The sequence below is a fragment of the Melopsittacus undulatus genome, chromosome 7 (genome assembly GCF_012275295.1).
Source record: "Melopsittacus undulatus isolate bMelUnd1 chromosome 7, bMelUnd1.mat.Z, whole genome shotgun sequence".
Lineage (NCBI taxonomy): Eukaryota > Metazoa > Chordata > Aves > Psittaciformes > Psittaculidae > Melopsittacus > Melopsittacus undulatus.
The window spans coordinates 63,165,737-63,189,987 of record NC_047533.1 but is presented as its reverse complement, the minus strand read 5'-3'; the positions used below and the strand labels follow the sequence as shown (position 1 = coordinate 63,189,987).

At 38.9% G+C, this 24,251-nt stretch overlaps 1 protein-coding gene across 11 annotated transcripts in view; it reads right to left on the bottom strand.

The window, feature by feature from the left end:
• OTUD4 (OTU deubiquitinase 4) overlaps positions 1-23,392 on the bottom strand; it is a 33,213-nt gene extending 9,821 nt beyond the window's left edge. For 8 of the 11 annotated variants that reach the window (XM_031046798.2, XM_031046803.2, XM_031046805.2 and 5 more), the window contains exons 1-16: positions 23,131-23,388; positions 20,203-20,743; positions 18,581-18,664; positions 15,764-15,814; positions 13,802-13,848; positions 10,565-10,637; positions 10,087-10,168; positions 9,166-9,310; positions 7,155-7,212; positions 6,651-6,768; positions 6,354-6,418; positions 4,332-4,432; positions 2,847-2,971; positions 2,555-2,735; positions 1,668-1,833; positions 226-346 (exon numbers count right to left, since the gene is read on the bottom strand). In XM_031046798.2, the coding sequence (XP_030902658.2) occupies positions 226-346; positions 1,668-1,833; positions 2,555-2,735; positions 2,847-2,971; positions 4,332-4,432; positions 6,354-6,418; positions 6,651-6,768; positions 7,155-7,212; positions 9,166-9,310; positions 10,087-10,168; positions 10,565-10,637; positions 13,802-13,848; positions 15,764-15,814; positions 18,581-18,664; positions 20,203-20,367 (1,582 nt within the window). In that variant the 5' untranslated portion in view covers positions 20,368-20,743; positions 23,131-23,388. Of the gene's footprint in view, positions 1-225; positions 347-1,667; positions 1,834-2,554; positions 2,736-2,846; positions 2,972-4,331; positions 4,433-6,353; positions 6,419-6,650; positions 6,769-7,154; positions 7,213-9,161; positions 9,311-10,086; positions 10,169-10,564; positions 10,638-13,801; positions 13,849-15,763; positions 15,815-18,580; positions 18,665-20,202; positions 20,744-23,130 lie in introns of those variants that run through there. The other 3 variants (XM_031046799.2, XM_005146605.3, XM_031046808.2) reach the window with 3 other exon arrangements.
• Between the last annotated feature and the right edge of the window lie 859 nt (positions 23,393-24,251).

The window sequence follows — 24,251 nt, the reverse complement described above, 5'->3', positions numbered from 1 at the left end:
ATGAAGCTTGCTCTCTCTGCCACATTTACAAAGCAGGAAAAAACATGCACTTTCTTTCCAAACCACACCTTTGCTACCTTGAGCCTAGCTTAGTTTGGCACTATTACTCAAGATAATTTTCCCCTCACTGCCTAAAAGATGCCCCCTCTTGAATAAATTCTGATGCTGATAATAAAAACAAGCAAACAAAAAAAAAAGCTTTGGCTTAAAACCATTTGTTTTTACCTTTATCCTTCTGCTCTTCCACCTCTACTGTCCACTTGTTGTTTCTTCTCTCATTACTTGAGAACTTCTTCTGGCTTAAGTTATCCACAGTCTGTGTAGCAGCCTGACAGACTGACTGATTCTAAAGAAGTTTACAAAAGCAGAAATATTAATTCATGCAAGTAGTCTGATGATACTTTTGATATCATCTAATATATTATGCCTTTATGACAGATTCTTAGCACTGTGATAGGCAGAAGTGTGGGGTGGGAGCAGTCTTGATCAGTATCACCCAGGTTCAGCCACCCTTTCACTCATTGCTAAATTTTGCTAAATTTTGCAAAGTGTCCTTTAAAAGGCATTCATGTCATTAGTTTGCATGGCAACCAAAAACTGCTTCACTCAGTACCTGCTTTTAAATCACACTCTCCTTTTTCAGGTGAGCAAATACAGCACACTTAACCACAGCACAGAGCGAGAGCAACCTCCCTCCACTAGGCTTCAGTCTTAATCTGCTCTTTGCAGCACAGAAGAGCTGTGTGTTTCTTCTTGATTACACCAATAAAAGTCATCACTGCTTAAGAACTGAAAGGTACAGTACAGGAAGCCACTTCCACAAAGCAAGAGATTTAAGGCACATCTTTCACCTCAATTCTTCCCTGTCTGGTTCTTGTTCCTGTTCACCCTAGAATTTAAATCCAAACAGACTCACATGCCTCTAGAATAACCCTATGTAGACAGCAGCTCTTTATACACAGAATATGCTCACTTTCTGGATGTAGTAAGTCTCCAATCCACTTTCATCTAAAATTGCATCATTTAGCTCTCAAAATCTAAAGGCTACATTCTTCCCTCAGGCAAAGACAAGTCCACTGAAGCCAGCGCAGCTCCACAACAGGAAAAGAGTATACCTGACAAAGAATTTGCATTACTTAAGTAAGTTCCCAGGCCAAAAAGTCACTTATAAATGAAACAGGTTTTATGTGCGCCAAATCAGAAACAATCAACCAGTCATCTCTGATACTAATTCAAGCACCACAGTGTCGTTCTACTGAGCTATTTCTCAGATAAATTAAACCGTACTTCAGAGCAAGTTCTGTCCTCACCTCGAGGCTTGATTCCAGTATACGAGACATCTGAGTGAGTGCAAAGCCTTCCAAAGACAGGAGGAACACAAAAAGAAAGCTCACAGCTTCAGAATCTCATGTGTCTACCGTATCTAGATACCTCAAGAACTATGTGTGGTCAACATTTATTATTCCCAAAGGAATATGTGTCTTATCTTAAACTGTAACACATTGTAGAGTTGGGTATTTCTATGTAGGAACTGAGTGTGCAGAAAACATCCTTAACTTTTGTTTTGTACTGCAATGCAAGGACAGCAAAACAACAACTGCAAATTAAAGGTTCATGGACAAGTACAAAAAAAAAATGCACTACTGATGACAGTGAAAAAAGCATACATTGGAAAGAGCAGGAAAAGCTTGTTCATCCCTTTGCTGAATCTCATAGAGTGAACGGGATTCTTCTATAGCCTGTTTCTCCCTGCGCTCCTCTGGAGACAGTCCAAAGTAGTTACAATCTCTGCTGCCGTGGTTCGGATCCTCAGTTCTTTCCCTGTCTGGTTTTCTGCAAAGGGATTAAAAAGAGAAACCGGATCACTCTGAAAAAGAAATTCACCAGTATAAAACACAACACAAACTCAGGATTTAGAAGGAAAAAAGATGGTAATTATAGCACTGCTTATGCAATACCACATATACCAGATCTCTTTCTGCCTATTGCAAGTTACCCATACACATAAAATTTAAGAGAAAAGAGTTGATTTTATCCATGATTTATTCATTTCAATCCAATTTTGAAAGACTTGATAACAAACAAACGGTTCGGGTTGGAAGGGACCTTATGGAGTTCCAAACCTGCTGCCACTAGACCAGGTTGTTCAGCTGAGTATCTTAGCCCTGCCTAAGCAGCACTACATGCAGCATTACCTCAGCCCCAAACAGAAAATAAACCAGCATCCCCTTCCCAAGAAGGAACTGCAGTTCTGTGTATGATGCTTCCAGGGGAAATGCTGACATACACAAAAAAAACAAACCAAAAAAAAAGCGTGAACTCACAATAGCAGCAATTTCAAAGAAAGTTTAAAATTAATAAATGAATAAATAAGTAAATAAATAAAATTATTCTTCTTGCGCTTGTGTCTAATCTTATGGATTTTGAACACTTCTTAAGATATCAGTGGAAACATATTTCAAAAGAGCATGTTGAAAGTATCTGAAGCAGGCCCCTGGGCTCCAAACAACTCAGCTGGAGTTCAAGGTAAGAAAGATCTTAATTGTCGCTTTACCTTACAGTTTGGGAAGGATTCCTGCCTGAAGCTTTTTGTTCAGCTGAGGTCTGATGAGGTTGGGGTCCAGAACATAAGAACTGATGCTGCCTGGTTCCCACAGTATGCTGAAGTCGAGGAGGTAGTGCTGACTGGGGTTTTACTGACTTGCTCTGATTCTTTGGCCCTCTGCAATCTGCATCTATTTTAAAGACACAAAAACAGATGTATATTTTTATTCATTTTTAAAGCTCTTTGGGACAAACCAGCTAACAATAAAGGTTCTGCCACACAAAGACAGGTACAATCCTACCGGGCTGAGCATTCTGCCCCCATGTTGGGAAAAACTTTTTTATCTTCTTCCCTGGCACAGTGTTCCAGCCCTCCATAGGAGAGGTCTGTGGAAGAGGTTTAAGGCTCTTCAGTGAGACAGCATGCCTAAAAAACAAGGAATTATGGAGGGAAAAATATCTTAAAAGACCAGACTGGGGCTTGCACAAATTAATAGCACATGTTTACTAAGACTGATGGATCCTTCCACTTCTGAGAACACTGCATTTAAAGATCTTTGTTCTTTGTGATTACACTCAAGCAACGTATATAGAAGAACAAACCTTCATTTTTGGTAGAGTTTTTTGTTTGGTTTTGGGGGGTTTAATAAAACTCTCCAATATGCTGATGCAAACTTATCCACTAAAGAATGATCAGCCAGTTGTGGAGTATTATGTCTTCAGGGCAGACAGAAAAGCGTAATGACCAGAAAAAGCGACATACTCTACTCAAGTTTTCACAAAACTGCAACAGATGTCAGGATTAAAAAATATTATGTTGGTGGTTTATATGCCAAAACAGTTACTGTGTTTTTAACTGAGAATGCTGTAAAATGTCCAAGCAACTGTTTACATTATTTGAAGGGAAGACATTGAAATCTATAATAGACAGGTCAAATAAAGCTAAATCTCCATTTTAAAAAGGGAGCAAGTCATGAGACAATCCCCAGATCTCACAACATTTTCTTTTTTTATAACAGATCACATCAGATTAACAGACACCTGTCACCTTCCCTCATTTACCTTGACTGAAAGCTTTTCTTTTCCCCAAACTACACTCAGCTGTGGGTTGGTTTTGTCCCAGAAGTGTTAAAGAACTTACAGCAGAGGTCAAGATGTGTCAAACCACCCCACCCTCCCCCCCCCCAAAAATACAAACAGAAACACACACCCCTTAAACAATAAAACCACCACAAAAAACAAAACCAACAAACACTCACCCAACAACACACAAAACCACACTGCAGCCCCCAACAACATTAAACACTTGGTTTGTCCAAGGAAGGGCAAAGATGATGCTGACCTGAACAGCTGCTTGGGTCTCTGTATGAAATCAGGTGGTGCTGCTCAACCAATAGAGAAGCTAGGTGCTTTGACAGACCTTTTAATATCAGAAGCTTATCACAGATATAGCATCTAATAAATAAGCACCATAAGCAACACTTCATTAGCATGGTATCTATCTGTTTAGGATTGGATCTTGTGCAAAAAACTAAAAGCCCCTGAGTACTATGGCGCTCTGAAGGTAATATCCAGACTACTTAGCACTAAAGAAAAAAGTCTGCAATGACAATCAGTGCAGAACCTCTTTTTCCTATTTAGCATCTTGTTTTCTGAATTTCGTGGCAGTATCCCTTCAAGTAAAGAAGCAGATGCACTTCACAGACTGAAATCAACTTTGAATTCAAGTAATGCCGCCATTACTAATATTCAGTTTGGCAACGTTCCAAAAGAGATCCAGCACTTACTTTGCTCCTAGCTCTTCTACAAATACAACAACTGGCCCATTCTCTGAACAAACTTCTTGAATATGGGCATTATAATACTTCCCATTATGTTCTAAGCGCACCTATAAGAAAAAAGAGAAAGAAAAAACAAAAGGTGCATTAACTTCAAAGAAGACAATAAGAGAACATCAACACTTCAAAATGACAGCAATGTCAAAAATAGAGCTTTTCCTTTGGGCAACAGAAGACCTGAGAAATAAATATCACATAATTCAGTAAATGCATCAAAAGCAAATCTTCGTATCACTTCTTCGAAAAGAAATAAAAATACTAAAACAAAACCAAAAAACTAGATACACCCACCCCAGAAAGCTTGCCTGGTAACATGACTTAATGAAACATGCTTTCAAAACTACATGAGAAAGAAGTAAACAGTGTGGCAAAGCTCTTCAATTTCACTGAAAACACTTTTTTTTAGCATAAAATCCAAAGCCGCTTCTTGTCAAAATCCATGTAATGAAAAGAAAAATTCATTACTAAATTCAGTGAAATTTAGTGTAGTTAAAAACATGAAGAATGCCAATTATTTCTGAAGTTATTCTTCAGGAAGTTGCTTTGAAAACAACCAAACAAAGTTGTTCAGACATGATCACAGTGTTACTCATCTGCCATTCCATATTCTTAAAAGTCTTCTATTCCACATAAATTTCATAATGTTCTGCTACAATATTTGGCTTTTGCATTGTTTTGATTTGGTGAATTCCGTTTACTTCATCTTTCACCATTTACTTCATCTTTCCTCCTCATGTTTTTATCCCATATATTCACTGACTCGCTATGTACACACAAAATTTGACAGAGTATGTTAGCTGCCAGAGATCTGTCTACTACTAATACCTGTACCCTTTAGTAAATACTACATAAAACAGCCTTAGGTTCTTAAATACAAATGTTAAGCCTTTCTCATTAAGCAATAAATAAATCAACTCCACTCTAGGTTCAGAGATGCATTTTTCCTGAATTTATTCACTATGCTTCCATTTGTATTCCATTACACAAAAAATGGAAAGCACCATGTTTAGCCAAGCACCAGAAGTTTAGTTAACACACGAATGGAGATTAAAATTTGAGCACTACAGAATTTAATGGCAAACCTTATTTCTTAAGCAGCAGTGCATACTCCAAATTTTAACAGAGCTTAAAGAGCAATTGTGTAGTGCACTTTGAATACCTCAAGAGGAAGAATCATCCCAAACTTCAGGATCTGCAGTAACTAAAGCAAGCTGTATTCCATGATTTGAAAGTTATGAGTTTAGACCAAAGTCAATTTACAAACAGTAATCATTATCTCCAGAGCGGAATACAAATACATGGAACTATGGTGCTGGTTTTGGTCTCTCCAAAGAAAAGCCCATATGACAGAAAACACTAAAATTCAGTTGTCCATCATGCACATACATGCATGCAAACACTTCACCGTGAAGAAGTATAAGAAAGCAAGTGCAGCCACAACAAAAGATGCAGGGGAAATAGCAATTAGTTTTATAAAACACACCCCACACTTCCACACATCACAGGAGTAACTACCTAACCTATGGAGCCCACCAAGAGAAAAACAGAGCTTAGCTTGAGCTGAATAAACTACCCTAAACACACCTGCTTCTCACACACAGGCTAGCTTTCTACAAGGCTAAGCAAGGACTTACCAAAGAGGGAAGCCTGAACAAACTTATCTTCATACTTAACATAAAGGTCCTCAGCCATTTTACCAAATATACTCCTGAAGTCAACCTTGTGACTTTTAAATCCAGTAAATCAGCACTGATCATACGTTCTATTACCTGCCTTTTCTAGATGGCAGTATTAATGGCTTACAGTATACAACAGTTAAATATTGAGCATACACGCAGTTGAAGACACAAAAATATTTAGAAAGCAGGAAAGCAGCAATTATATATATATCAAAATAGTTAATGAAGAGGGAAAATTGGCATCTTCAGCAAAATGTTAATGTCTATAAACTATAATGAAACTATTACTTACTTTACATTTATCTCCAACTGAGTATTGCATGCCAGCAGCAATAGAAAAATCTTGTTTTTGCTGATCTGTAAATACATTATCAATAACATATTATTAGTTTAAATACACTGTAAGAGTTACCTTCTTGATGCAGTAGAAGTGCAAACCCCAAGTTCACGCCCTAAACCTGCACACTGACCCCTGTGAGAAAGACTACTGCCTAAACCCAAACCTCAATTTGCACCACTGCTTTTCAAGAGAGCTCATTTTATACATCAGCATGCAAAAGCTGGAACTTTTAAGTATTTGGTTACTTACCCCATTTGGATTGGAGCCAAACATCGTATTCAACATTTCTGTAAACTGATGGATTGAGTGCTTTAAGAACTTCTTTAGGTAAGACCAACGAGGCAGGATTCCCATTGCTCTTAAGGTGCTGTATGAAACAGAACAAAGTCCTAACTGGTCAACTATGTAATGATGGAACAATTCTCCATTTTTCAACCACAGTGCTCAGCTTTAAACTAAAATATAAAGAAGCTGAAAATACATAAAGCATAACATCATTCAATTACCTTTTCAATGTTTTTTCTTATAACCATATCAGAACAAAATTAAGAACTAAGTAGTGTTAAAAAGGACACTATCCATCTTTTGGCACATGAAAAGCAAAAGGTATTTTTTAAAGTAGTACGCAGTTTTTTAAGCTATTACATATGAGCAGAATTAGAAACACAAGATTCTCTCAGGAACATTGAACACTCTAAAAACATGGCAAATCACAAATTACTAGTAAGAAAATAAATCTTAACATATAAATACCTCGTTCTCAGAAAGAGATTTCAATCCATTCGTATCACTAACTGCTGTAGCTTTACTCCTGCAAAAGGACAGAAGCGAAGTGTGATACTATAGTACTAACAACTCCTGAAAACTAGGTAAAGAATTTTCTTGGAAGTGGATAAAAATACTACTTTCTACCTAGTTTTCCCACAATAAGCATACCATGGAACATGTTTCAAAATGAAAAAGCTGTCTAAAACAAAGAAGTACATTTCTGTATCATATAAAGCTAAAACCAGTATTTTTGGTTTTAAGAACAAGTTTAAGGATGTCTAATTTACGTGTACTGACTTAGCCATCACTTAAATAAAAAAGCAGGGAAGGGAGCAGGCAAAGGAAACAAAAAATTCCTCTGAATTTCTGCAGTTATGTAAGGAAAACATAGCAAAAGCAGACATTAAAAAAAAAAAACAAAAAACACTCTATTAGTAAACTGGCATCAGACACTCTAATTTACTCTTATTTTCTACACCTGACATCACTGGAAAAATTACTTTCCACAGAGAAAAACCAAGTATTTTTCCCTACAGCAAGTTGTAAGTATCTGTCAGCATTAACTTCTCCCAAAACCAAAACAAACTATTGCATTTAATAACAACATAACTGAAAAGTTGACATCTATAAAATGCAAAAGACCTTCTGGAAAACTAGGTAATGAAACAAGCTGAAGTCAACTTCAATATAAGCAGGAAAATCAAGACTTCATAAGCACAGCAAAGTGTTTGTAAATCATCTTAACTAGGTCAAGAGTTACACACACTGGCTCTTGCATCATAAGACATATGGTTTAAATAAAAAATGTTGAGTTTGGTAGTCTCAAGTGAGTTTATGGCCTTCATCTACAAAGGTGCTATGGAGGTTAGCAGTTTATTTTCTTATGAATCCCAAAGATACAGGATAATGCTACTGCATACAAAGCCCAGGAAAAGCTTCAAGAGCAGAAAGGAATGAAGAAGGTTTCCACTGTCTGACATTTAACCACAATAATTGTTCCCCAAGGCAGAAATACTTTGTATTTTAATTGGCAATGCTCCCTAGTTGTTTTTTTTTAAACAAGAAAGGAAGCTAAATCCTTTCCCACAACTTGGTTTTCCTTCTGTGATTTACATCATCTTCCTTTCTGTTGTTTTCAGCTTGAGGTAAAAAAAAAGAACACCAAACAATCAGCTTCCAGTATCTCAAAGTATTTCTTCTGACACATGCTACACAGACGATGGCAGAGTCACCAAAAAGGACTTTAATGACATTCAGTGGGAAGAGGGGACATGATGCAATAATATAGCATAATCTCTATGGCTTCAGTGGAATTTCACACAGCGACAGATTTCAGAACAGTATTAAACAGAAGAAAAACTGCCACTATGTAAATGCAAAAATGGCACTGTGGAAGACTTACTGTGCAAAGGGAATTGGTAGGTCAAAATCTCAAAGCTAGCCAGAGCATTCAGGTCCAGCAAAAAAAATACAAACCCACAAATATAATCACTTCATAAAGATCAAAGAACAAAACAGAGCAAGCTATATCTGTATTTCTCCGTTTTGATATATCCCAAGCAGGCATTTCAGCCCCCAGATGTGGAAACAACATAAGCTGGAGTAGATTCCTGTAACTGTACTGAGTTGCAAGAGCTGGCCAAGTAATTTTGATGGGGTTTACCATGCCAGACTGGCAGATTGACAGCTGTCCCAGGGGCTTCTGCTCTTTTAAACAGGAAGAGGGACATGTTGCAATGACAGTATTCCATTATGTAAAGAGACCTGAAGCTAGACTACAAGATAAACAGAGGAACCAGAAACCTGTCCTCCAGTACAGGGAAGATGACATATTTCATTCTTTCTAACCTTGCCACTTTGTGTTTCTTTTCTTAGTAATTTGTAAAAGTCTTTCAACCCTAAGTATTAGAATTCTACTACCCACCAGAAATTCAGAAAACTCATTTAACATGTATTGCTTACAGGCACTTTACATTAACTTTTAAATTCCATTTACCTGTAGCTGTCATCTTCTGAATCTGAAGCAGATACTTCACTGCTACCGTTACTTTCCTCTGTCACACCACCAGCACTAAGTTCCTCTATAATTTTCTTTACATCTGTACCAAATACCTTCTCATAAAGAAGCTCATACAGTAGAGCTGGCAAAGAGGAGGAGATAGTGGAAGGGCAAAATCAATTACAAGGCAAATGAGATTTTATACTACCATTACTGCATTTCAAATTTCTTCAATCAAAGCAAGCAAGCAAGCATTTTGATGTCTTAAACTGTGAAGGCATTAAAAGCAGAACCAGCTGCAGCTACTAGGGGTATACATACTAAAAATCAGGTCAAATTTGCCCTCTGCCATATAACTCTGCACATAGGCAGAGCTTCCATGAAGAATCAGAATCCTTGTAGATTGTCACAGTGACCCATCAAACCTTATTAGGACCTTTGGGCATTCTGCAATCTACTAAAGAAAACAGTAATCCATGAAGACAGTTATTTTTTCCACATGCAACCCCTGTAATTTCTGTGACAAGTTACACATGCAAGGATAATTCTAACACAAACAATTAGTTTTCTAACATAGTCTGAAATACAAAATCAACACCAGAATGTTGACCAGACAAAATGCAACAGATCATAAATTAGTACATCAGCATTTTCTGTTTACATCAGACCACCCAGATTCAAAGAGGCAGGTAAATATTCTCCTCTTGTCATATCATCTGCTTTGTCAAGAATCAGGACACAGGAAGAATTCGTGTTCTTGAAAAACCATACAGTCATTGACAATTCAAATGGAAAATTAAGCTACTAAAAATATTACTATAATGAGATTTCATATAGTGCTTTTCCTGAAACCTAAGAGTGACCATTTTAAGATTTTGGTAAAAATACACGCTTTTAACTAACCAACATAATACTTACACTGGCATAGAGCAGCCTTTTCTGAATACTCTATGGGATAAACAATATCATAGTGGTTTCCATTTGAGAAGCACAGCAATACCTATTAAAGAAACATAGATATTTAGGGTTTGCATCTCACTTTATTTTTCATATTAGCACTACCTTTTAAATTCAACCTTATGTACCAACACACACATACCCTTGAAACCAAAAAAGATGTGTCCAAAAGTCAAAAAACTTTAAGACAGAGGTAGCTATGTGAGTTAGCACTTGTAAATTGTTTTCTTACAGAATTTTAGATTACTAGGAAGATACACACCAAATATCCATTTAAAAAAGAAGTGCTACATGTATCAACAGAAGCCTGTTGTACAAAAAGAAGTTGTTAAAATTCTCAGAATATTTCATAATGTTGAATAATAAAACTCACAAAACTATTTGCTGTTTATATAGTCTTAATTCAGCCTTTCACAACAGCCATCAGTAATTTTTTTACCTTATCAGAAAAGTCGTTTTCAGTTACATGTGAAGGAGAAGCATTTGGTTCCTGGTATATTATGAAATCTTTCCTGAGGACAAAACAAATAGCAGTTAAGAATTAATTTAAAAATTAGTATCAATAAAAAAAATTAAATATTCAAATCAAGTTCAAGGAACATACATAACCACAGAAAACACCTGCTGGAAAAGAATACTGAAGAAGATGAATACAACTACCACTGATCAAAAAAAGGCTTACTTTTATGGAAGAATATTTTAGAATAAGATGTGCTATCACAATGTGGACAGAGCCAATGACAAGTAAAGCAGATTTCCAGACACTGCTTTTTGGAGCAGTGTCTAAAAAGATGATGGCTCCCCAGCGCTGGAGAAATTCACTTTTTGCCATTTGAAAGCCAACCAGAAAAAAAGAGGAGATTGGTTTTATGAACAGAGACAGGAAACAGTGACAACAGCAATGGCTTAGGCTAAATCTGTTAGCAGACTGATTACATGCACAAGACAACCCTCTTGGGCCAGCTAACAGAGCAGTCCATGTCTGTGCTCAGAAAATCTTCTTGCCTAACAAACCAAGTTCTTGTGCTCAGAAGGGTCCACACAACGTTTCTGCTCCCAAACAGACCACCAGCAGGCATTGCCTGAGGATCATATCTTGTAACCAACAAACACCTCTGCAAATCACACCCTCTGTGTCTTTTTTCCTGCCTTTTAAAAAGCATAATATGCTGAAAAAAAAGACATTCAGAGGGTTCAGTTTCCCTTTTTTAGGGGCTAAGGGCTCCACTGAAGTGTGGAGTCTAACATCATTCTGTGTTTGTCAGACTCAAGTTGCTAGACTTGAAGTGGCAAAGAAACCCCTCTGTTGTCTCTTCAATTGCTCTCTTCAACAGCAGAGAAAGAAACATTTTGGGAAGCTTGGTCTGAACCAGCAGATAGCAAGACATTCACCATCAAGGGTGAAAAGTCTAGTACAGTCTTTAAACCAGGCTTAGAAAATTCTTATCACTGCAAAGAAAGTTTGGGTATCTCATTACGTTTAAAAGGATCGAAAATACCGTAAGTGAAGAGTTAAGCTACTACAATTAAGCAAATTTAGAATTTACATTCCACACTTACAATTCTTTTTTTGGCTTGTTAGATTAAAAAGCATCAAAATTTGAACTGGATATAAAGTGACACATACAGAAAAACCCACAGCTGATACTGACATGACATGCTGTTTGATTTTCTACTTTCTAAAAACTGAAATCATTCTTTGCTACTTTTTTCTTTTTTGCTATGATCAGTCTCTCTCATGATCTTAATTATTTTCACTCTTTCATCCATAAATCCTCCCCATGAATTCTTTGCTCAGCAACCAATCACTTCCTTGAACTTCTTCCTTGCTTACACAAGCAAAAGCTTTACTAGTCTTGCAAAATGTGAATTACACTCAGAGATGCTTTTTTCGAATTAAAAAAAAATCCACAAGTTTCTACAACAACTCAGAAAAAGCAATTCTGAGAAGAAAAGAATTTCATAGCTCAGAGACCCACCCACTTCAGGGCAGCAGGGAAAGTTTAATAGATAACCGAATTACACCTTTGACAGATCTGAGGAGTGAAAATGACACAAACCTATTCATACTGCATTTCTACCCTATGCTTGAAAAGTCTGAAACTTTCTCATTTCTCTGCTTGACACAGAACAGTAAATTCATACTTCTGCTCTCCCTTAGTCTGCCAGCCTGCAGGATGAGAAGCAACTATTTCTCCCTACCTCCAGCACCATTTCTACTTTCCCAGAGCCTCAAAATTGCCTTTTTAATAGAAGCCAGTCTTCCCAAAACTAGTATGGCAGTAGCAATTTTTGTGTCCAACTCTGCAGCAAAATACTGCCTACAGCTGCAACTATGCCACAATCCTCCTCATGCTTCCAACAGAAATTTTAAAAAATGCTATGATCAACCAGGATTTGTCTCTCTATTCATTTAACAGCTGTGGTCCTGGATACCAACATACCACAGCTTCAAAATCAACTGGTTCTATTTCATGACAATACATTTCTCATGGCCAGAAATAGAACAAACAGAAGATCACAACCATTCAGGTCCAATGTAAGCTAGCATGCAATTTTACTGCCTTGAGTTACATCCCTCTTCATCCTGGCTCAATCTACCCATAACACCTTCTTTCCAAGCCTCTTGAGCCAAACTCTACTCTCCCGCCCATGCAGCACATGCAACTCTAAGCTGTCCATTAACAACAAAATGTCAAGATAGTTTCATGCAATTTCCCATCCTTAGCACTCATCTAAGTACCTGAAATATTTAACTAGTTGCTTTCCCCCATCAACTGTCTCATCAAGAATCAAAGTATAAAAAGTCATTAATTTACAGTAAGGATTTTGAAATACTGAATTTTTCAACAGGTTCACAAACAGCAGAAAGAGAAGATGCTGTACATTGCTCATTCCCTTGCACAGTGTATAGAAAGCAGCTATAAATATTCAGCATATTGTTTCATACTACTTTGTAGAAAGATTAATGTAGAGGTTTACATTTAATAAAAAAACGCATCAACAAAACTGCTCATCACCAAGGAATGTTTCTATGCACTAATACCAAAACATTTCTGAAGCACAGCTCAAGCTATGGTACTTGACAAACATACTATTTCATCCATACTGATAGAGTGGTAAAGTTAATATTTATACAGAAAAGAGACAAGCAGTACACCAGGTAATCTTATATATGTATATATACACCTGGCAGTCTTATATACCTGGTACACAGAACTTCATAGCAGGAGAGTGGCCTTCTAGCATGCAGCCTACAATACTCATACCACTTTCAAGCTACATCAGAGCATTTGTACAAAGGTAATAAAGCAACAGGTACAGTCCCCCGCTTAGCAATACTGTTAATATTAAAGCCTTGCTGAGAAACAGGAAGAAATACAATTTTAATAGAAACATTAGGATATGAAAATTAACAAGATACAAACTGTATCACTCTACCCACAATCAGTTGTGCAGGTGAGATGCATGACATTATTGCAAACCTGTATTCAAACCCCCAATTAAATGCCACTTTCAAAGCTCACTTTTCTATTTATTACCTTGAGAGCTGTGATTTTCAAAGCATATTTGTAACTTTCTGGAGAACTACAGTATAACACACAATTACATCTTTGTTATTCCAACTGACTCACTAACAAAACAACTGATCTCAATAAAACATAAGTTTCCTTACTTGTACATAAGAGAAAGGGCACTTATTTCTACTTGTCCAACCCATTCCTATATTGAAATGAAGAAAGAAAAAAGAATAAAATTAACTTCAAACACACAATTATTAAACACAGTGTAAGCCAAGAGATGCAAGAAATTACTGTCAAAAGCAAATATATCATCATGGAGTCTGAAGTTCAGCTGAGACACTTTGATTGTACATTTTTGTTAATAATAATTATTCCAGTAAGGAGGTTAACGGGTACAAGCTAGAAGGACATTTCCCCAAACTAGCAGTGAATCTATCTGTATGAAAACTGAGAGAACTAAAAACCAATCACAAATTCAAATCTGTCATGAAAGAGTATGATTTTGAAAGGTGAGAGTTGGGTTGGGGTATTTTTCTGCTAAACAATCAGCAGCCTAGCTTTTCAAAACTGATTTTTGAAAAAAGCAAGTGTCAGTTTTACCAAGTGGGTTTAAAATTGTTACTCTCCATATTCAAAAGTGTCTGGTTCTGTGGCCTTGAGCTGTAGTTGAGCAGGAAAAAGAACCCTGAGGCTTAACTCTCCTGCCTAAAACACAGATAACTTCCATACAAATATTTTGACACCATCCTGTGAACTGCTCCAACAAAGTAGACACTTCCAAACAGCCAAAATAAACTTGAGATAGCTGCATTTCTCAGACAAGCAGCTATGTATCAACACCTGAAGAAAGACCAAAAGTCTGTCCTTTAAATCTGTTAACCACTGAAGTGCCAGTAATGCCATAACCCAGACTCAAATAATAAAAAAGCAAAAGCTGTTTCTTCCATTACCAGCCAAAGCAACGTTCTGTGCTCCAGTATGATGGGACCAGACCTTTTTTCTCCTTTTTGGGGTTGTTTTTTTTGGGGTTTTTTTTTGGTTGGTTGGGGAGGAGGGGGGTGTTATTCTTACTATATTAAAAAATACTGAAACTGAGTTTGGGGCAGGATTTTGTAGCATTAAATTTTTTTTTACATTCTCATGAGTTTTCAAATACCGACTAACTTAATACTAACTGCTCTGACCATGTGAAAAAGCTACTGTGTGGTTTATTTTTCCAAAGGATTTCTTTTAAATGTTAGTAGATATGTATGGGAAAGACATTTTCTACAAAGGCAGTGCAGTGCTGTAAACTATTCATATTAGCACAGTTCAGTGCAGAATAAGTTCTACTAGGAAACAGCATGGTTTACCATTTAGCAAAGTGTGTTAACTCAAGATCTGACTAACAGAGCCTTACAGCTAAAAATCCTGGAATGAACAAAGACAGAAGCAGAGTAGGCCAACAACCACTTTTTCCCTTCTTCCACCATTAAATTTGAAAACTGAAATAGAGAACTATCCGGTTAGACATTCTAACTAGGGATGCTACAGAAATGAGGGGGGAGGAAAGTCATGTTTTGATTTTCAGGAGAGTAAAATCTAATAAAATTTATGTATGAGTGCTTAAAAAAATAAAAGATTTTGCAATGTTTTACTGGATAATCCTTTTTTTTCCCCCATCCCCTCAGCTTACACAAATTAACTCCTTAATAAAAATACTAACATTAAATTGGTGGAAAGAAGGGGAATAATAATTTTGCTTCAAATAAGTATCTTCAAAAAAGCCTGTGGCTACTGTTCATAATACCCCCTACATGAGTAGCTCTTCTCATCATGGAAACTTTCAGACTTTTTTCAAGGCTGCCGTGAAGAAAAAACTAGCCACACTATGGTTCTTGATGTTTCACATAAGCTAGAAACATCTGGGCACAATCTGAGGACTAACAGGTTTAAATCCAGACAAAAAAAAATCCCCAAATCATTTTACACTAGAGAGTACACTGATAAAAACATATGTTCACATAATTCAAAAACCTCTTAAATTCAGTCAAAGCATTTGTGAGAGAAAAAAAAAAAAGCAATTATCCATCAACTTCAATACAGTACTGCTTTTTATTGTAAGTTTAACATACCTGTGGATTTTCCAAACATTTTAAATAGTCTTCAAATGGCCCCTCTATGAACTGTATTAAAAAAAAGGAAAAATAAAAAAGAAATAATTAGTTTTTATTAGAATAGTGTATGCAATCCCCAGTGTGTGAACCACTCTATCAATGGGAATGTTCCACTGGAAATTTAAGACTACCCTGCCCCCAAAGGGCTTACAATCTAAGCATAAAGTGATGTAAAGATAAGGAAATAAAGGTCAGCATTCCATAAAATAACCACATAAATAGCCTCTGGAGTCATCATAAAATCCAAACAAAAAAAAAAACAACAAACCAAACACCAACAGTAAAAAATCCAGCAGTCAAAGGAGGAAATCTGAAAGACAGCAAAGATGCTGCAAAAGTAGGTGCTCATGGGCAATTCAACCCAGGAATGCAAAGCATCACTGGAGAGAGTATGTGTGGGCTTATTCAAGTATCTTGTTAAAAGAAATAGGCAACAATGGACAATCAGAAATGAAAGTCACATTTCTGTAATATCCAAGCAGCAGTAAGATATAGTATAGGCAAATCAGAAAGCATTTTATCTTCTTTTCTATATCACTTCAAAAAACCTGCTTTTACTATCAGTGAAATGATGCAAACAAAATGGGCTACCCTGTAAGTACCAGATTAATAAAGTAATCCTTCAGCTGCACTCTTTAACATGGACATTTGTTAAGACCAGAGAAAGATTCTGCAGTAGCAGAAATGAGACACTATTTAAAAAAAAATTATATTTAGACACAACCTAAATGCTATTTAGACACAATCTGCAGATAAAGTAGTAATTCCTATTATGAACTTAAGCTACAAGCTGTATGGCCTTTCTACCCACAGTGATTACAAAACAAGGTAATGAGGAAAACTGATTGGAGTAGTTGAGATTAAAAGTCCTGCTATAGCTATTTTGCACCTGGCTGGATAGTGCTGTTCATGAAAAGAATCAAAAAGTCTACCCAAAAATTTTAATTTAGACAGAAGCAGTCAGGTATGAATTTAAAAGGTGAACTAGTACAACATGATCAGACACAGCAGGATTTTTTGTGTATCAGAATTAAATGACCTAATGATAACACACTGCAGAAGAAAGAAAGGGCACCAGAAAGTTCTCATAAGAAACTTAAGAGCTTAAAAAAAAAGAGCATGAAAAAAAAAGAAGAGCATGAAAGTAAAACAGCAGCAATCAAAGATAACACTTCAAGAAAGGATGAGGATAAAAATAAAGACCATTTCAGTCACCTGAAACTTCTATTATAGCAGCATCAAATCCAGGCTGCAACGGTTACAATAGACAGAAGAGGAACTTCACCTAGTGCTACATGCCAGTAGCACACGGCTACTAAGAAGGCAGATGAGTAAATAGCTGAACAAAAAGATTAGGTTGGTTAGGCATTGTTTGTTGGTTTGCATGTTTGGGATTTTTTTGTTTTAAGAGTTCGGTTACATTAACAATGCTGTTACAGATTAAAAACACAAAGGGTAGTAAGAGATATGGGGAGCAAAGGAGATCAGCAGAACTGAAGTGAGATACCTGAGGGACTAGGAATACCAGGAAATGAGAACAGATATGAAACACTTCAACCTTGTACATGAAACACCTGTTCTGAAAATTGACAAGAAGCTTAAAAAAGAGAGACTTTTCAGAAGAACAGCAAAGAGGGGAAACAACACATATTTAGAGTCAAGAATGTTCAAGGCATTTCCAAAAACTAGATATTAGAGTAAGTGAAGTAATTCTGGTAAGAAAGGGATTAAGAAGTCAGCAGTGAAAAAAATAAGTAAGATGGGAGACAGATATAAGAGCTGGTTAAGTCCTCAGATGGACAGGAAACAAACAGTCCTGGCAAATGGAAATAGTCAAGTCAGCACTGCATTCTCCCAGGGAGACTCACTGTATTTCATGTCATTCATTCTTGACAACTTCCACACTAACAGTGATCAGTCACATTTGAGCACAGGGCACTTAGAAATTTCAGAATACACACACACTTATTCCTGCTTTCCTTCTCTTCCCTTAAAGTGCTAGTAAGCACCTAAACCAGCCTTTTTATTTTGGGTCCAAATAAAATTGGAACAGAAAACAAGAGCTGAATAACAACCCTCTAGTAACAAATGCTTACACATACTCCTGTTCTGGCTATCTCTGAAGTCTGTTAAACAAGACATACACTAAAACACATACAAACAAACAGAAATACCATTATTTATTATTGGTCTTTTAAAATGAATGAAAAGTAGGGTTTTATAACGTTAACACTGATGACATTGGTCAAATATAGCTCAATGTCAAAATATTTTATTCCATGGTCATGAAGAATTTATGCATGTTTAGAAAAACAACACCACAGTGGTAATGCATAATAAATTGTAGACCCTGAAAGAAGTTTCACTCTTCCCATCACTCAATCCCTTATATATTGTAAAAGCAATTAAATAGCACAATAAGAACATTTTATGACCTTTGTTAAAATAAGCATTATACTAAAATAAAATCCAGATTTTGGTAGCTTCATTACAGACTACTACAGTTTAATTTTAAGTTTGTTTTGTTATTTAACGAGCCTTAAAAACTCTTCCCACCCCCACATGACTCCAGCTCAAGCAGCACACAAGTCTTCCTGCAGGCTTATGAAAATGAGTTACTACCACACATGTACCAATTATTTTAAAGAGCACTCACTTTAAAAAGCATCAACTGGCATATAGCTGTGATGAATACTGCCAGAATGTGCTTTAGAAAAGTAGAAGAAATAAAGCAACTTGTTTTTAATTGCTCAAAAATAAACCAAAAATACTTACTGCTTCAAATTTCTCCCTATTTTTCCGAAGATAGTCTACACAAGCCATCCTAACTTCAATATGCCGAGACTGAGAGTGTAACACCTACAAAGGGAGAAAGAGAAGAAAGTGACACTGGTTCTTAGGAGTTTTAATGACATGTCACAAATAATTAATGACTACTGTTTAAATACAGGCTTGGAAATATTCTAATTTTAATTTTAAGAACATTTAAATAAATACTCATTCAGTAACATCCTTATGCAGATGAAACCTCAGTTACTTAATCAAAAATTAACTGCAGATTTACTAAATTCAGACATTCAATTTTACAATGATTTACTGAGAAAAATTAATAGCATTTGTTATTCTTTAACCAACTCTTTTGTAAAGGACTTTGAAGAAGTTACTGCACGAGTGAATGAGGAAATCGACTACCAACATGCATTTGTTCAAATAGAATCCAACCAAATCTAAGAGACTGCAAGATTACTTTCTGTTGACTTTAAGAAGTGTATGTCTGTTGCCCAAACACTGATTTGGAAGCCAGGAATTCAGATCCAAATACAACACCTGCATTTTCCCTCCTGTTCAAACTTCTACTGAAAAAAAAACATTGCTTTCATCAGTTATCTCTGTCACTTTTTCTGCACTCTCATTACAACGTAAGGAAATTCCAGACAATTCAAGCTGCAGCCTCTCTTGCAATCCTTACATGATACCTCTAATTTAAAACACCTTCAAATTTAGACCAGTGCGGTCTCTCCTGCATGAAGAGTACAGAGATTAGGGCAAGTTTGTGGATAAACACCTAATAACTCTGAATTAAAGGCCTTCCCTTCAATAAAATAGAAATGTGATGTTTATAGTTGAAAAAAGTTCATATACACTGTAGTGTGGGCAAAACCTTATGTGTATATATATATATATATATGTTAATTTAAAAAAACAGAGTATAAATGTATATTCAACATTCCCCTGAAATAAAAAAATAACACCAGTCACTTCAGCTCTATAGCGTTTGCTTCCTGAGTGCAGAAATTGAGAAGGGAAAGTAATGTTTTTTAAAAAAAAAAAAAAGAAAAAAGAAAAAGTGAACTGTGTGTAATTAGCACAAGAATCTGGGCTCCCATAATCAGAAGCACCAGAGCTCCCACTGCTGTTTGTTTGTGTTTAAGACAAGATGACGCTGTCACTTTTTTCCTTTAACAGTAATACTGAAATGGGGGAAGGGAATTCAACAGGAAGAATTGAAATTAAATTGCTTTCTCTAATTTTATTATAAACTAATTAACAAATCTGAGAGCAAAGCTTTTCAGCTCTTTAAGCCAAATTCCGTTTCCTGAAGAGCCTCATGCGGAAGCAGTTGCACTCAAAAGTTGAAATCTTACATTGAAAAAAGCTCTCAGGAGGCAGTGGAAGGTCAAAACAGGTAACAATTTCTTGAGGACAGACAACGACTGTACACACTGAACTTCTCTCTAGTTGCAAGGCAGAAATTATTCATTCTCACACTCACGCAGGCACACGACTATATAACCTTAACCTATGCTTGTCAACATTTTAACACTAATTATCACTCACTAATGAGATCTACTTCCCATGCTTTAATGAGAGGTAGCTTTGTTTAGGTAGACAGTTACCTGCTCGGCCACAGCCCTGAAAAGACAAGATCCATCCTTGGCAACTCTCTTTCTGTACAAGCCCTGAGATCGCAGGTAGCAGTCCATAGAAGTGTCCCCGGGGGTGTCCGCGCCGCCGCCTTGATGGCTCTGCTCCCCGCTGTCGGTTCTGCACACCGCCTCCATGTTTACCGCTTCACCCTGTGGAGAATGGCTGCACCCCTCCTAGCCCCACATGGCAAGGGAAACCCACCGAGCAGCTCCGCGGCCGGGTAAAGGAAACAGCAGCGGCAGCGGGGGGAGAGCACTGGCCCCCGGCACTCGAGGTAGCAGCAGCGATAAGAAAAGCAGCTGGTCTCACGTTATCAACTTGCATGTGGGAATCGCGAGGAGAAAGAGGCAAGTTTTACTTCGCAGCCTGGACTTCCAGCTCCATAAACCCCGCGGCTTCTACGCTCCTCCGGAGGGCCGGGCAGCAGCCCCCGGGCACCGCTCCGACGGGATCGCCGTCCCGCTTCTCCCCGCTCAGGGCGGCGAGTCCCGGCCCGGGCGCGCAGCCGGCCTGCCGGGCGGAAAACAAAAGAGAAAGGACATGTGCTACCGCCGCCGGGGAGGGGAAAAGGGAGAAAAGAGAAGCGTAACCTGGCGTTTATTTTCACTTTCAGCCCGGGCGCTTCTGGGAGCGGTAGTCCCGGAGGAGGGAGCGGCGGGATCCTCCCCCGGCAGGGCGGGAGCGGGGAACAGGGCTCGTGTCAGCCCGCGGGAGCTTCTTAGCTTTATAACCAAACATAGTTACAAAACCCAGTCCGCAGATAGGTGCTGGTTTAATTTGGTTATGGGTTTTTGTTTTGTTTTCCTCGACACATTAGACTGTAAGATTACTTAACTCCATTCACTTGTAGGAAAGAATATAGAACCAAAACTGGGATAGAAAAGGAGGCTTACTTAAAAGATTAGAAAAAAAGCCACAGCCATTAACTACTTTTAAAACACTACTTTTTTTGTATACCACTCTTAGTGGTAAAAAAGCAGCACACATTTTTATTAGAATTGCATGACTTAGCTTTAGTTTGGCACTGTAAACAGGCTTGACAAGATTTAGGTGCACAAGAAGTGTCAAAAAAAAGAAGTTTCCCAAACTTCTAAGGCTTTTTTTTTTCTACTGTGGTTGTGCAACTTTCGTAGGAGAAAGAGCTATAATGCCCTCGGTAGCAATAGTGATAAATAAAATGCTACCAGTTACTTTTTAGCTTAAATGAACAAATTTAGATGCAAGAGACAGAATGAATTAAACCTCTGATTTTTACTTTCAGCCAACAGCAGCAAGAACAGTGACAGCAGTGTCTTGCACTACGATTTGTGTGTAGTAACAGCAGATTGAATAAGCTGAAGTAACAAGCCTGGCTAAATCTAGTGCTTAATCAGCTCTTCACAAGCAGTATCAAACCCTTGTCCCCAGCAGAAGCCCAGGTTCTCCAGAGTTAGTCTACTGGAAACAAAAGCCCATTTCCAGGGTTCTCTGTAGACAAGGAGAATAGAAACTGAAAGAAGTGAATGTAAAGCCCTAACAGTATCTGAACCTCCAAGACACATGGAGCTGGTAAGGCAGCACACAGTTAAGACAAGGAAGGTGAGGTAAAAATACTAGTGAGGGACTGGATGAAAAGCTCAGGCTTCTCACTAGAAGATGGGAAAGGTCATCTAACAAGACTGAACTATAAACAGTTGCTGCTTCTGACTCAGCTAACCATACTCACTTCAGGAACTCAGACTAGCAGAACCCTGCATGGGAGAGGTGCTGCTTCTGCAGCTACAAGTGATTTGGCAATATGCTCTTGAGACTACTAAACTAGTGGCCAGTTACAGTTTCTTTAAAATATCCCTTTTTTTCCTCGCCCTATTTATCACAGCTAGAGACAGAACTATCCTTTAACACGTTCACAAGTCCATCTTCCCCCACATTTTGGCCTTTTGCTCATTGTGATTCTAAAGACTGGTTAGGTGAAGGGCAAATGCCTTTCACCAGATCTGTTAGACTCCAGAATGCCTGTACATACACACGAGGTCATCCAGTATCTGACAGAATGTGAATGTACTTCTGACAAGTAAATACACCGAGAAAACTAACAAAGTCATACACTTTCCAGTTTCCTAAAAGCCTGCTCTTTAGCAGCTGAATCCTTAATTCAATGGTGAACCACAGATTATTTTTTTCCCCTCAGATACTGCAAGAAACAATCTGTTTCTAAAACAGTGAAGGTCTCATTGAAGAGATCTAGCCTGTACACGCTAAGTATCCAAGACATTAAGAAACACATTCACCAAAAGACATCTGAAATCACACAACGCTGTAATAAGTGCTCCATCAAGATAAGAACGGCCAAATTGTAACTCATGCGCTGTTACAGATGTTGTAATTAGCGAGTACCTCTACTAACACATTCAACCAGTACCTCTACTACAGCTCCAGACACTAGTTCTTCCTCCCCATTAACCTCTTGCCCACACAAGCGCTTCTGCTGCACATACACTGAAATCAGGTCAGGAAGCTGACTCAAGCCAGAAAGAAAGAGTAAAAAAAAAAAAACCCAGCAAACTCGATGTTTAAACCAAGATTATTTTGGTGATTCAGTCTACGGCCTGCCCGTGCCAACACCTGGCCAGCCAAGGCGGGGGGGAGCACAGATGTGGGGGGAACCGCCTCTCCTCATCCAACTGCAACCTTGGCCGACGGAGACCCGCTTTCGCCCCTCTCCACGCCCGCCCTTTCTCGCTCCGGTTCAACAGAACCGTCCTCCCAGCCCGCAAACCCGGCATGGGCGACTCAGCACAGGCCGAGCACAGGCAGACGGGCAGGGCGGCCCTCCCCGGACACGGGAGAGGCCGCCGAGGCCGCCCTCCCCGCCTGAAGGTCTGCAGCGGGGCCCGTACTCGCTGACTGGCACTTACCGACGGAAGGACGGGCGGCTCCCTCCTCTTTTTCTCCTCCTCCGCCCCCCGCGCAACAGCTGCGGTGGCGGCGGCAGCAGCAGCGGCGGCGCCGCCCCCTCCTCGCCTCACAGCGGCCCCAACGGCGGCGCAGGCACTTCAATCTCCCGCGGCGGCCTCTCTGCTCGCGTCGCTCCGCGATGATGCGGCCGCTGCCAGCCCCAGCCCAGTCACGGTCTCGCTCTCCCGCCTCGCTGCCTCTCATCACTCTCGGCCGCGCGCGCGACGGAGGGAGGGAGGGAGGGAGAGCGCGCTCCCGCACGGCTCCCCCTCTCCCCGCTAGCCGTTGGTTTGTCCCGACGGCCACACCTGCCGCGGCTCGTACCATTTACCTCACAAGGGGAGGCTAAGAAGGGGCCGGCGAAAATGGCGAGGTGCGGGTGGAGGGAGCGGCTTTTAGAGCGGGGCTGTTTCTCTGAGTTTCGTCTTTCGCCGACTTCAAGGAGCTGGATGGCGCTGAGGCAAGCGGTGGTCGGCTCGCGTCCTCACTCGCAGAGACACGCAGTGGTACAGCCTGCGAATGTCTTCCTTCCCTCTAGCGAGCAGGTCGTAGTGCTCAGAGCCGTCGCCGCCATGGGCGGGAACGGTGATCAGGGCTTCCCCCACAGCCGCTGACCAGGTGTGCTGTGCAACGCGAAACTTTTGAGAGTTTTTCTGAGAGGTAATTTTATTTTAATGAAGTTTACAGCCCGGAAGAACGGGTGTAAGATAGAAGGGGGGGGACCCGGTAGTCTCGTCTGCCCGCCTCGCTGCCAGAAGGAAAAAAGTGGCTAACCGATGCCCTCGGTATGTGCCTGCGGCTGCAGCAATAGTGTACATTCCCTATCGCACCGCCCTTCCTCAGCAGTCCTGTGGCAGACATGAAGAAATAACGTAAAATGCCTATAAGTCATTAGTGGGAAGGCTGTGAGAAGAGCAAGCGTGTGTGTAGCAAATTCAGAATTTATTTTTCTTTTCCAAATTTTTAAGGTAGTTTTTTCAAGGGCATACAGCGATAGGACAAGAAAGAATGGCTTTAAAGAAGGGAAGTTCAGCTTAGATACAAGGAAGAAGTCCTTCACTGTGATAGTGGTGAGGCACTG